This window comes from Engraulis encrasicolus, chromosome 3 (genome assembly GCF_034702125.1).
Source record: "Engraulis encrasicolus isolate BLACKSEA-1 chromosome 3, IST_EnEncr_1.0, whole genome shotgun sequence".
Classification (NCBI taxonomy): Eukaryota; Metazoa; Chordata; class Actinopteri; order Clupeiformes; family Engraulidae; genus Engraulis; species Engraulis encrasicolus.
In genome coordinates this window covers 19,976,100-19,991,326 of record NC_085859.1, presented here as the reverse complement: position 1 = coordinate 19,991,326, position 15,227 = coordinate 19,976,100, and the positions used below count along the sequence as shown (strand labels likewise).

Here is a 15,227-nt window from a genome sequence, read left to right as displayed (position 1 = left end):
CCATCATACATTCTGTGCTAATCCAGAATAGACAGACTAAAATCAGGTTTGAATCATGTTTGGGATTAAACTCTCAAGACCAGTGCGCTATACTGTAATCAAGTATTCATGCTGGCATAAGCTGAGGGCCACTGCCTCTATATTTATATGGCTACTGTGCGTCTGAATTAATGATGAAGATGTAAATCTTTCACGCTAGTATTAAGGCATAAAGTTTTGAACAGGTTTTTTTTCCCTAATGCCAAGATATTTTATCAGCATGTGGTACAAACGGACATGATTGACCACTTGCAAAGTATATTTTGGGTTTTTTTGTGCTGTGGTGATTTCCAGTAAGCAAGGCCATTGACGATAGCTGGTTTTAAGAACAGAGTTTAAAGGGACACTGTGCAGGAAATGGTCAAAAAAGGTACTGCAACTATGCTGCTTATTGAAATTGGGTTGCCTATTGCCAAATTTGATCTTTACATGAAAGTTTACTAAGTATTGAAAAAATATTTTATAGTATGGCCCAAGTACAGTCATTTAGAAGATCCCCCTTTTCATGTATGAAAAGTGCAATTTTTCCAGTTCCAGAATTTTATGCTGGTGGTAAGTATTCATGAAAAAGGTAACATTAGTGAATGGGCAGCATGAATGCTGGAAATAAACAACTAAAAATCTCACACAGTGACCCTTTAACGTTGTGCCACCACCTGTGTGAGGCGTGGGTGAGGCGTGAATGTATGCTCACTCGCTTAATTAGCAGGCGCTCCCACCTTGAATTGAAAAGGTCACTGCTAAACTGAAGAATGCTTAGTAACCTTAAAAGTCCGCAGCATAATGTGTATTCTCCGTGTTGCAGATGACATCGTGTACTTGTGGTGAAGTGCTCTTGAGGAATTTCACAGGATTTTAAAAGATGGTTTGTCTTTGATTTTTGTACACGGCACACAAGCAAAATGCAAAAGGACATGTTACCCTCCGCTAGTAAACTCAGCATAGGTGTGTACAGTGAAAGCCATCATTGAATTACACCAAAAGCTAATGAAATGAACCTGGCTGCTGAACTTGTTTGCACAGTTAAGCGAGAAACTTTTAATTGGTTAATATTTTAGCAGACATTGAGCTGAAAAGCCAATTAATCATTAACAACCCAATTTTGAAGCAATTGAAGACTGTGCCTGCTCTTTAATTAAATCACTGTCAGATTCGTTCAGCTCCAACCAAGTACCATCCCCCGGAGCCATTTATCCTGCGCGATACCAACATTTTGAACCTCAATTTAGTAGTTTGAGAGTTTGAGTCCATTTTGTTATTTGGAACTCAGACCAAACCGCAAAGCCTTTTTTTCTGTTTCGTATTAAGGTCACGTCATTTTGGCCCATAATTATGTGGTTGAACCTCGCCAGCACATTTCTCCAACTTGTTACAACAGCTGTATTATCACCTCCAAATCCTAAAATAAGAAATGCCTGCAGCCTCATTAATTTCTGAATAATGCATTGACCATTACGCATTCCGTATACACCGTATTTTAATTCCAGCCCAGACAAAGCTTAGTTTATTATTCAGACACAGCTGCAGGCTTTTGTGCGATGAATCCTTTTTAGAGGCGCACTGGATGCAGTTGAGGAACATCAACAAGGACTGCATATTCAAAATGAACATATAGTGGGGTGGGGGGCAGTGAAGATGGTGACGGGAAGTAAGTCTGAGGGTGCATCCCAATATGTGACCTTGCCTCCTCCACTTGTGCTTGTCTCCTCGTCCCGCCTCCTGGCCCCTCCTCCGTGGAGAAAACGATAAAGTTTCCCAGCTGTCAGCCTCGCCACAACAACTTTTGAGGGACTGTTTTTCATTCACCATCCCAATTGCAAATGATAAAAAGACTTAACAATTGAGCTTTTGCAAGATATTGAAATATAATGCTGTTGTCAGTGATGTCATCATGACGAGAAGCAAGTGGAGGAGGCAAGTGGAGGAGGCAAGGTCACATATTAAAATGCACTCTGAGAGAGAGATGGGGGTGGGATTTGGCAATGACCCAGGTTGGATTCTAACCTGGGCCCCCATGGGCATGCAGAACGTTTATGGCACTGTGTGTTAATGCAGCGCACCACAGCACCACCATATTCGAAATGTTAAGACATCAATGAAAAGAAGGAGAGGGAAGCTGAGATCTTAAATGAGTGCAGTTGCATGCCAATAGTATTCCTGTTTCAATTGGAGCATTGTCAGTTTTCGAACCGGAAAGAATAAAGTGCTTGCATAACTCTTGCTCAAAGCGAATGCATTCCGGTTTACATCAGAATGTTCTGTGCATGTATATGTGCTGAAATACTCTTTTCCCAAAATAAGACGCGCCCTTATTAGGCCTCTGGGCCCTTGTCTAATCTTGCGATGCATTATTAGGCGAGTACATTTAGGGTTTAACCCCAAAAAAATTGATACAAAAGGTTTTTTTTATGGATTCTATTACTATTGGACCTGCTAAATGACATACTAAAAATCTAGTAAAATCTGACTTTGGGAAATTTGTTTTTTTCAACATGGCTGCCATAGGCTTATTATAAGGGTCAAGAGACACTCCAGCTGAATAGGCCAAAAAATTTAGCTTGCCGATATCACCATGAAACTTAATCCGGTGATTACTGACATATTTGTGGGAAAAAAATGTATTGCAAGTTTTCTGAAATGTTATGTTTTAATATGGTAATTGGACTATATCTAATTAAATATGCATTAAATTTCAAAATGCAAGACCTCAAAATCTGAAAAAGCCAAGCTCAAAATTACTCTTTTATTTTGTTTCTAGTAAGCCAGAAGATATCTTCAGAAGAGATTATGGACATCTCCTGTTGTTTTGTAGTAAATCTAAAAATCTTTGTGCAGACACACCAGCTAGCATTTTTTTTCAAAACATGATTATTTAACATCTCTCTTAGATAAATAATTGAGTTTTATGTTTCTCAAGTTCTTCCAGACATTCTTTGAGTCTGGTGGTATCATTGTAAGCATGTATCAAGGGCAAGGTCAGCTTTCCTCAAATCATAGCCTCTCCACAGAGGTGTCCTAAGGGCTGGTGCTGGGACTCCTATTTTGCCATGTACACCACATCACTGGGCCATGTTATCTGCTCTCACAGCTTCTCATACTACTGTTACACCGATGAAGAACAGTAACTTTGTGCCAGATGACTCCACGGTCACACACATTTCCGCTTGCCTCTCTGAACTATCCACAAGTATGAAGGAATGCATCCTTCAGTTGAGCCTCGCCCAAATGCACTGCTGGTGATCCCAGCCAAAGATTTAGGTTTCCATGATATCGAGCTCAATATGGATTCTGCTACTGTTGCCTCAAATAAGGCCACAAGAAATCTAGGTGTCATTGTTGATGACCATCCATCATTCTCTGACCACATAGCCTCAGTTTCCCAGTCATGTCCTCTTTCTCATGCCCTAATTGAATACAAGGCCCTGACCCTTGCCTATGACGCTACAACAGGCCCTACTCTGGCTTACCTGAAAGCTATGCTAAAGCCCTATGTCCTTTCAGCTGCTGAAAGACCCAAAATACCTAGTGACACCATGATTCATCACTGATGATGTGCCCTGACAAACAGCACATGGATATTATCATAGCAGTAGTGTCTTTATCCACCCAAACAGCACTCCAAACAAACAGATCCTGAAAACATGTTAGTTCATGCCAATGTAATTATCATGTAGTAACCTTTCATTTTAAAAACTTTGATCTTGAAAATTACACCTTTCCTGAAGTCAGATTTTCCTAGATTTTTAGTATGTTATTAAGGACACTTAGAGGTAACAAAATCAGTTGAAAAACCTTTTGTATCAATTTTTTTGGGGTTAGGTCTTTTTTTTGCATAGATGTACTCGCCTATATGCATATTTTGCTCTCTCTGTTAAGATGACTCTCTGACTGCATGGACAAGCACAAGTCACCTGACATCGCATGAGGCATGTTGGGTTGGCATAGGGCTGTAACTAACACCATACAGCCTCACAAGCTCTTGCCTGTGTCCACTCACTCACTGCCACTCACTTCACTCTCAAGGGTCAAGGTGATTGCCCCCATGTCAATGCGGCAGAGGTGAGCTAGGCAAGCCTACACCACAAGAAATTTAAAGTCAACCAAATGACAAATTGGTTGTGTGACCTACTTTCCCAGAGCTGACCTACGGGAGAAATCGTGCGACATGCTACATTTTTAAAAAGGCTACAATCTATTACGATGTCACCACCATTGCGCTTGAACTCGCTTGAATTAGCACCGCATTTTGTCCATTACATGACATTGCATTACACTTAGCTGATGCTTTTATCCAAAGCTACTTTATTGCAAGGTATTGGTTACAGTCCCTGGAGCAGTGAGGAGATGGGTGCCTTGCTCAAGGGTACTTTAGCCATGGATGGAGGAAGGGATTGAACCTGCAACCCTGTGATCTACAGTCCTACTCTCTAACCATTACACCACGGCTGCCCCAATTGTCCAGTTAAATACCTTCCTCTTATCCATGGGCCCACCCATACAGCCTGCAATGCTGCATTCAATTTTGCGCTCAAATTTTGACCATGGTCGGGTCATCTAGGTCCAGAGAAAGCACCCCAGCATGCCTATCCACTGCAGAGACCATAAATAAACTAATCTGAACTCCAGTGCATAGTAGCCTGATTATCACCAACTTTCAAATCTCTTCTAGACTTTGTCTGACCAAGAGCATAACAATTAACGTATCCCAAACAGCATGGTTGACCTGCCTCCCTAGGTTTGCTTGCTACTGGTTGACTGATTTCTGACAAAATGGGTGGAGTTCCCGTTTTTTCTGGAGATCAGAAACCATATTTATTTTGCTCTTGGCCTGACTTGAAGCAGCGCTAAAGGTGTTGCGTCACTAGGAGGGCATGGCCTGGATAGTGCACAGTACAATGCATCCAAGTCAGGCTCCACATTGCGTACAATAATACTACAGATAGATCTCCCCAATTCAGATGAAGAGAACATGCAGATCAGACGGAAAAAAATGACACTACGACTACGGCATCTCTCCCAATTCTCCCTTCTGTGTTTGCTCTCCCCTTGTTGTATTTGCCAGACCATTTACTGCAGTCGCGTGTGGTCTGGTGCTGTGGGCGGATGGGACAGCCTGCAGTTTTTTTTTACTGTGTTTAGCAAACACTGGGCTCCCAGCAAGCCCTTGGTTATGTCATAGTGAGAAGATAGGCGTACAGTCGAGGCGAGCCATTCCCTGTAAAAGTTATGCAAGGAGCGACGTCTAGAGACCTTTGCACTGACTTGTGTACAGTAGGACGAGAGGGAGTGAGAGGGGCCGGGTGGCGGCGAGGCGAGGGGGGTCGAAAACCTTCACCCCCTGCTCTGCTCTGCTCCACTTTGCATGAGGGTGGCTGCGCAAGTGTGTTTGCATGCCTTTGAATGAGGGTCAGGATATCAGTGAGTGACAGTGGTGGTGTGTGTGTATGTGAGCAGCAGTTAGTCAAGGTCGGCCTGTTTGTGTCTGTGTCTGTGTGTGTGTGTGTGTGTGTGTGTGTGTGTGTGTGTGTATTATTGTCTGTGAACAAGATACAGAGAGCAGGTTTGCGTGCGTGCATGTGCGCGCCGCGTGCGTATGTTTGTGCGTGTATGTGTCTACGTTCTTGTGCGCTGCGTGGTTGTTTTCTCCAGATCTATTGACCTTTACCTTCAGCCAACTCGCAGACCTGCCAGTCTGGCTTTCTCACGCCACTTCCATAAACGCCTACACGCACACACACACACACACACACACACACACACACACACAGCTATGCCACCTCTCCTCCTCTCTTCTGCTGCCTTGTCATATTGGCTGGCCTTGAATTGCACACGTCATATGACTCCATAGTGTGGAGTCAGCAGGTTAAACTCAAGAACGGCCTCAAGTGCCCAGTCGTGCAATGTTTTTTTAATATATGACTGCTTGGCAAGCCAACATTTACAGGCTGTCGTCTGGAGTACGAAATTGCGTTTTGAACATTGATCAGTTGTGCGGGACCTGTTTGAGTATGGACACCAAAAATAAATACAATGCCAATTTATTAGATGGAACACTTTCCATAAGTTGTGGCATCAGACCAGTGGCATACTTCTTAAACAAACACACACACACACACACACACACGCTCGCTCGCGCTGTATTAAAGGTACTGCCTATTTCTTGAAAAAACTGCATTGAGAATGAGATGGGCCAATCAGTCAGTGATGAGCGGGTGGCGAAAAAACAAGATGCAACCGACCGCTTTTGTCCCTAGCCAGCCTGCTTGCCCTGCCCGCAAGAAATATTTATGCAAAAATATTGACCCGACCTGCTTTTTAAAAAAGTAGCCGTGCGTCTTATGAACACCCTAGCGTCATTGGCAACGCTCAACGGACCTTATAAGACCACGTCAATAAAGGTCTCAGCATGTTTCACTTCCGAGGGGTCTGGATACACTTCATATAGGTTATGAGTATGCACAGAAAATGCTGAGCTGCAGGTCTAAACTTCAGTCATTTGAGTCAGTCAAATTTTAAATTAATCTCTGGCACCGCATCTCACTTGCTTTGCTGAATCTGACCAGCGCACTGCGCGAGAGGCGCGGCACCGATGAGCAGAGAAGATTAGAATCGCAAGTCAATGGAGTTCCAACCAAGAACGGCTTGCCGAATGAACAAAGAGAAATGCGTGTCGCTCTTTCAGAAAAACATTTCCAAACCCATGCACCTCGTAGGCTATGCTCCGAAAACATGGCATTTACATCGTACCACTATGAAGAAAAGTTTTGACACACATCACACAAGCAGCCAGATAGGACAGCCATAACTAACAGCCAAATCGCGTGTCAGTTGACTGACACTAAACTGGATGAAGGAGAATCTCCGCCAGCAAACAATTGTTTCTTAAACCGTGGGGTTTGAGGCGAGAGTCAAATACAGTGTTTTCGCAGATTAGGATAGTTGGGAACTTGGCAACCTAGCTTTCATTAGGTATGAGTCTCATCTGCACACCATCTCCGCTTCCCTTCCCCGTGCGCGCACGCGTTAGGGATGTTAACCCGGTAACCGTTTAACCGATAATCGACCGGGTCAACGTTAACCGGTTAAAATTTTCTGCCACCGGTTAACCGGTTGTAATAATAATAATAATTATTATAATAATTTCCTCCCAAAAAGCCCCCCAAAAAACGATAATTTTGAGGTTTTAGTATGATAATTCAGCATTTTCCATCTGGCAACAGTGGCTGGACATGGCAGGTCCTGTCTGCGTAGCAAAAAAAAGGCTTATGTGAAAAATAAAATGTAAAAAAATCAGAGCGGTGCATATCAGGCACGCGAACGTTGTATAATTTAAAGGCCAACTTCCGATAAAACTCAGTTTTACTCACTCCTTTCGAAGATCGGACGGTCACCCCAAGTTAAACTCACTTGCAAGGCTCTCATAGCGGTGCGTCAACTCTCCTGGCTGTGTTTCCCGGTGTTTCCCAATTTACATAAATAATGCAGAGAAACGAGCGAATCACGAAAGCCTTTCTGTGTTTCGTCACGTCGAAAGAAGGCGTTGCCCACAAAGGTTTATATCGACCCATTTATCTAAAAACATGTCGAGTAATTTTTTTCTGCTTGTTTTCAAAACAAGCAACGTCTGGTGGCCCGAAACATAGCTTAGCTTAGCTATCAGCTGGTTGCTACTCTCAGGTACACACACAGCACAAAGCCTCATACATAAAGCCAGCTCACTCTGGTTGCTCCGTGCCTGCAGCTCGCCTAGGGGTCGCTGTCGAAAGAGCACAGCCCTGAATGGAGCCTGCACGCCTCCGTTGGCGCCCCTATAGTGCAGTACCACCCGGGGAAGTGGCGACTCTGTTTCCCATTACATTCTCTCCAAGAACTGGAGGACTGAGCCAATCAGAGACGCGTTTCTTCGAGAGCAGGAGGAGTGAGCCAATCAGAGACGCATTTCCACGAGAAACACGGAACACTCTCTCGTTTCTCCACAAGCCACCTTGCCAGCTTGCAAAAACGTCTTGAAACAAAGCAACCAGAACGTTTTTTAAAACGGGACCAACGCGTAACACATTCAATAACAATTGGGAACACGGCAATATTAATTAAATGACGTTGAGAGGCCATCTTTAAGATTACCGATTAACCGGTTAACCACCGGTTAATGAGTGTCAGTAGCCGGTTAAGAGTTTTCAATTTTCGCCATTCCTAGTGCGTGTGTGTGACTTGGTTAGGGAGAGAGATGGAAAGTCCTCCAACAGTGACAATAGTAGCTAGCTATTATGGCTAATAAACACGGCCCCATTATTTCGTTCGGCCACTCCAATAACTTGAGGAGTCGCTGTGAAGGTGCCCGTGACCTTCTTCCACTGTTGGCTAAATTACTCAAATGAGCACTGCATTCAAAGGGAATAACAATTTGGACATTATATAGGCTATAGTAGCCTATTTCGACAATGAAGGCATCGCCACTGGAATCCCTAGCTGTGGAGGAAATTCATCTATAGATAAGTTGGGGAGCAGACGGAGCCAGCCGTCAAGTGGATTGCCTCGTATCTGTGGTAAGACACAGGAAATGAAAACAAACTTTGTAAGCAACACAAGAGCGTGCAACAATTACAATTGTATAAGAAAATATGTAGGCTATATGTATTACTGCACTGTGTAGAGAGCACCCTCTGTGTTCTGCTAAATGCACTCAATGGTTGCACCTTGCTCGCAGATGATTTGGCCGACGCAGGCGCCTCATTATGTCTCCTGTAGAGCTCGTGGCACCATCGTAGTTATTCAGCCAAATAAACTTGATCTATTTCGAAGAAAAATGTCTCTTTTTACTAGACTAAAGCCTAAATGCTATAGCCTACTATTCGGCATCATTTCAAAGGTCCTGACCGACCGCAACCGACCCAAATATCATTAAAAATATTATTTCATAACTCGTGCCTGCGGTCGACCGCGGTTTACTGCAAGCGCCCACTGACTTCGGGTCAGCCCGCGCATCACTGGTATACTACTCCAAGCTGAAAAACATGCCGTGTGACTTCCATGAGACTTCCAAGGTGTTTTCTTGCTGGACTTTACGAGGAAAGATCATGGTGCATTCAAGAACACATGGTGCAAAATCAATGGCTCCTACTGTATGCAATTTTTAGAAGAGATTAATCTGAGCCTAAAAGCAAGATTGTTAAAGGATGAGTGGCAATATAGGTCTGAGCTAATTGTAAGACAGACAGACAGGCAAACAGACTGACCGGTTTTATTGATCCCAAGATTGGAAATTAAAGAGCATTCTTTTTGTTTTGCACCTTGCATATTCACATAATGGCAGTATAGTTGAGACACACACACACACACACACGCACACGCACACACTTGTAAAGCACTATCTTTGTGAGGGCTTTTCATTGTTGTATCCATTATAGCAAAACTAGAGAATGTTAAACCATGCCCAGGCCACTACAACACCTAACCCCCTAACCTGTCAGTAAATAAATGTTTTTGCACTTTTAGTTTTATTACTAACAACAATAAAATGACCAAGAAAATACTATCGATGGCTGTGAGGACCACCATCTCGGTCCTCACAGCCACACAAGTTTTCCTATTTTAGTGTGGACCTCACAAGTATACCATTACAAGTATACACACAGGCTAGTATTCACACACTGTAAAACCGAAGCATGTGTATTGAACTCCCACCTGAAATGCACCACCCGGGGGCACTCTGCAGAGTAGTGACTCACACAACAGTAAAGAGTAAAATTGCTGTGTTTAGCATGAAGCGAGCACACACACACACACACACACACACACACACACACACACATTTTTAAAAAGCATGCTTGCAGGCAGGCTCTAAAAGCAAGAGGTGCTGACCCACCCCCCCTTCCCCCACCACCACCTCCGCCTCCATATACATACAGCGGCAGGCAGCACTGGTGCACTTTGAGGCACTTACATAACACACACACACACACACACACACACACACACACACACACACACACACACACACACACACACACACACACACAAGCATCATGCGATCCTCGCCAACCCACCACACCCCTCACAGCTGCTAAAGTCGTCAGTGTAGATGGCACGTACTGTATCAGCAGAGAGCTGTGGAGTCAGCCTAGGAAGGGGTTAAGGGAGTGTGGGGGTTAGTGGAGGTAGAACAGTTCAGGATTATAGGTGATAGTGTAAGCAAAGAGTGGTGCCACGAATAGGTATCAAAATGAAAGTATTCGAAATGAAATGCAAGCCCCTTTTAAAACGAAGAGCGTATGTAGACGATGTGGTTACGTATTAAAGGAGATACTACTTGTGTCGGGGGCGGTTTCCTTTTTATCACTATCCAGAATTGCTGGAGATGGTTGTAAATCACGTCATGTGCAAGTCATGTGTAAACTGATGGGACACAGGAGACTGTTGAGCTAGTGTCTGCGTGTCTTGTCTGTCTGTGTGTCTGTCTGTCTGTGTGTCTGTCAAGAGACTTTTATTTAGGTTGTTTTAAATATCAGTTTCTCCTTGTACCTGCTTCCATATGGGGCTGGTAAACTAGTGTCTACATGTTGTGTTTGTGTGTGTGTGTGCGCGTGTTTGCGTGTGTGTGTCTGTGTGTCAACAGATTTTATTTAGGTTGTTTATATCAGTTTCTCTCTCTCTCTCTCTCTCTCTCTCTCTCTCTCTCTCTCTCTCTCTCTCTCTCTCTCTCTCTCCCCCAGGCGGGCACACTTACGGCTGTGTTTGGAGCGCTTAAAATCCCTCGTACCTCTGGGACCAGACTCCAGCAGGCATACCACTCTCAGCCTGCTAATGAAGGCCAAGGAACACATAAAGGTGTGGAGGAGGATAACATGTTTTTCACCGGTTGTTTATTCCCCGAGGGCAAAACAGAGATGCAGTGGTATTTTTTGCCATCAAAAATGGCAAAGCTGATTTTTTTTTTTTTGAGGCATGACTGGTGGTATATTAAGACCCTGTGCCTGATTTCTGCCTTTGGTGGTCTAATCTACACCTATAATATAATATAACATAACGTAAATATAATATCATGTTTGAGATGCTCAGGGAGGTCTAATAACACAAACTGCAGCTATTTGCTAGCCTGGGCGAATAGTCGACTGTTGACTCTGTCAATCAGTCTGGCAAAAGCCATGAGGAATCCGTCTCCGTGGACAATGGGAGATGGTCTGATCTTACTCTATCATTTAAATTAATTGAAGTTCCAAACTCAAATTAAAACCCATATTGTGCTTTATTAGCGTGCCTGTTGCGTTATAGCGTCGCAAAAGCATACAAATAACAAAACGAAACTGTGAATATAGTTACCTTAACCAATCAGTAACGGAGCTCGCGGTTAAGTTCTACGTCACCACTCTCAACTGTTTGCTGATTGGCGAAACACTGAGAGAACCGAGCTCGAGGCTTTTGCCAGACGATGTGTGGAGCCAAAATCTTTGGGTGGAGTACAGAGGATGGCGTCGCAAGGCTAGCTATTGGCCCCTGTTGAGAAACACTGCAGTAGATGTAGTACATTACAATTATAACATTAATACATTAGAATCATACTACCCTCTCCTACACTTCACCTCCCTCAGGGTCGTAGTTAGTCAAAGTGTATGGAGTCCTTCCTATAAGCCTCTCTTTGGGCCCCTTTTTCATCATGCCATCACATGCCAGACTGTCTTCATCATGACATATAAGCTGAATAACAAATAGTGGCGCCATTAAAAAAAAAAATTCACACTATTGCAAAATCAAATAAGCTAGGATGAATGGAAGCATTCTGGGTTGATAACAACCAGTGTTATAGTACTGATGTTGATTTGCTGATTCCTCACAATGGAGCACCATTTTGTGTGTGTGCGTGTGCATACATGTTTTCATGGCCACATCCCGGTGTCATATTGTATTGACATGCGTGTGTGTGTGTGTGTGTGTGTGACCGTGTGTGTGTGACCGCGTGTGTATGACTGTGTGTATGACCGTGTGTGTGCGCGCAGCGGTTGGAGGAGGGCGATCGAAAGGCTCAGCACGCAATCAAGGACCTGGAGCGGGAGCAGCGGCACCTGAGACGCCGACTGGAGCAGCTGGGCGTGGAGCGCACGCGCATGGACAGCATGGGCTCCACCGTGTCCTCCGACAAGTCCGACTCCGACCAGGGTACGAACGCAACACACACATCTTTACACACACACACACACACACACACACACACACACACACACACACACACACACGCTGTATATATACTGTACGCATGGACAGCATGGGCTCCACTGTGTCCTCCGACAAGTCCGACTCCGACCATGTTACAAACACAACACACACATCTTTACACACATCTTTACACACACATTTACACACACACACACACACACACACACACACACACACACACACACACACACACACACACACACACACACACACACACACACGCTGTATATATACTGTACGCATGGATAGCATGGACTCCACCGTGTCATCAGACAAGTCCGACTCCGACCAGGGTACGAACACAACACACCTTTACACACACATTTACACACACACACACACACACCTTTACACACACATTTACACACACACACACACACACACACACACACACACACACACACACACACATATGCACGTCACACACGCACGCACACACACACACACACACACACACACACACACACACACACACACACACACACACACACACACACACACACACGCTGTATATATACTGTACGCATGGACACACACACTGTATACAGTATATACACACACCTATATACATTACACACACCCTCCAACCGGGGATACACACACACACATGCTGTATACATACACAGGCATGTGGAGCACGGCATAGGCTCTACCTTCTCATCGGACAAGTGAGACTCCGACCAGGGTACGAGCAACACGCACACGTAAGCACACGTCTAGACAGTAGACGCTATGGCATGCACACACCTGCAAGCATACATATAGCACATGCAAATACATTAAGCCTCACTGTCTCCATAGACAAATCAGACTCCAACCAGGGCACGTGTAGATCGCCACGCATAGACATGCAGTATATCACGAAAGTGAATACACCGCTCACAATTTTTGCAGATTTGTGAGTATATCTTTTCATAGGAAAGCATTACAGAAATTTCACTTTGACACAATGATTAGTGACATTTTAACAACATATTTAACCGCTTAAATTTCTTGTTCACTCAGAAAAAAAATACAGCCATTAATGTTTGAACATGTACTCACAAAAGTGAGTACACCCCAGATGAAAATCCGGTAGAGAAGGCGCTGTGTTGGCTCGAATCGTCTCGAAATGAGGAGGTCAAAAGGGAGGTCATCAGTGTGCGTTTCAATCTTTCTTTGCGTTGAGCTTTTACATTTTGAGTGTGCACCTAGCTTAAATAGATTAGTGTGAGATTTGAATGCAATACTATGGAGAATATCATGATCTGCTTCAGTAGTCACAGTGCATGTTGACATGCATGTTTCTTTTAGGAGTATTTCAGATTACCAATGTTGACCGCATTCATCTAGACCAAACCATGTCAGTCCCTCTACCATGCTTTGCGCATGTGGTACCTTGTGTAGCTTGTGGAGTGACTAGAGTAGCGAATCATTTAGGCATCTGTTGATTGTGTTATCTACACTTTATGCTGTTTTTTTAATTTGAGAAGTTTAAACTAAGGCGTTGAAGACCAATATCGGGGCAGGTTTTTCTCCCTCCTCTGTGAAGGCTGCTGCGCGCTCACGCACACCGCTTCTGTCTCCTCCTCTTTTTTCCCATTAAGCTCCCTGTTTCAACTAGTCTCTAGACATATGCATTGCTGATAACTGTTTGGGTGCGCTGTTAAAAGATAATATGAAGCTTTGCTTCCCATTATGGACTGGGGATTTTGAACACGAGTGACCCACACAGGACAGTTTGAAACGTAAAATATTGACCGTGGTGGAAATGAAAGAGAGCCTCCACAGTCCACACAAACAGTTGTCTGATGATGCCATTGTGTGCAAAGCTTTGGTCACTGTGAGGATACATCACTGATTTTGTCATTGTGGCTGTGACGCAGATGTAAACAAATCCGTTTCGGCTGGAACAATGGCAACGCAAATGACTGCGTTACTCGATTTTCGCACCCTGAAACCCATTATCCAAAAAAACTCGTTTTGGGCTACCGTTCTGGGGGGTTTCATATGGCTAGGCCAGGGGAACGTTGTCATTGGCATAGAAAAACATTCCCGTCTGGCTACCACCTTAGACGATTCGAGCCAACACAGCCTCTTCTCTACTGGATTTTAACCTGGGGTTTCCTCACTTTTGTGAGTACATGTTCAAACATTAATGGCTGTATTTTGTTTTTTTTCTGAGTGAACAAGAAATTTAAGCGGTTAAATATGTTGTTAAAAGGTCACTAATCATTGTGTCAAAGTGAAATTCCTGTAATGCTTTCCTATGAAAAGATATACTCACAAATCTGCAAAAATTGTGAGGGGTGTACTCACTTACATGATATACTGTACGCACACACACACACACACACACACACACACACACACACACACACACAGCTGAGTGCACACACAGGCTTCATCGTCTCTTCAGACAAGTCACACCCCGACCAGGCCTACGTCCCTAGACACACATACACACACACACACACACACACACACACACACACACACACACACACACACACACACACACACACACACACACACAGCACATACAAATGGGCTTGTACTCGTCTCCTCAGACAAATCAGACTCTGACCATGATGCATGACTTGCACCACACTTATGGAAAGACACCCACCTACAGACTTGTGCACGCACATGTGTCAGCACACCCACATACACAAACACATATCCAGACAATCTAGGCTCCACTGTGTCCTCTGAGAAATTAGGCCAGGGTAAACACACACACACACACACACACACACACACACACACACACACACACACACACACACACCCTGCATGCATACTGTACATAACACAAGCAGACAATTCTGGCAGGACGGGTTTCACTGTCTGGTCGGACAGAGCAGACCCCAGCCAGTATGCACGCATACACACACGCACACAGTCTCACATGCGCATGCACGCACACACACACACACACACACACAGAGCAAACATGGCAAACCTACCCGCATACACAAGCATAGACATAAACATGC

General features: G+C 44.2%; 1 protein-coding gene across 1 annotated transcript in view; it reads left to right on the top strand.

Annotated features, from left to right (window-relative positions):
* The window catches only part of mxd1 (MAX dimerization protein 1), a 31,685-nt gene that overhangs the window by 13,246 nt on the left and 3,212 nt on the right, over positions 1-15,227 (top strand). The window contains exons 4-5 of the mRNA XM_063194939.1: positions 10,752-10,866; positions 12,033-12,192. Of these exons, the coding sequence (XP_063051009.1) occupies positions 10,752-10,866; positions 12,033-12,192 (275 nt within the window). The remainder of the gene's footprint in view (positions 1-10,751; positions 10,867-12,032; positions 12,193-15,227) is intronic.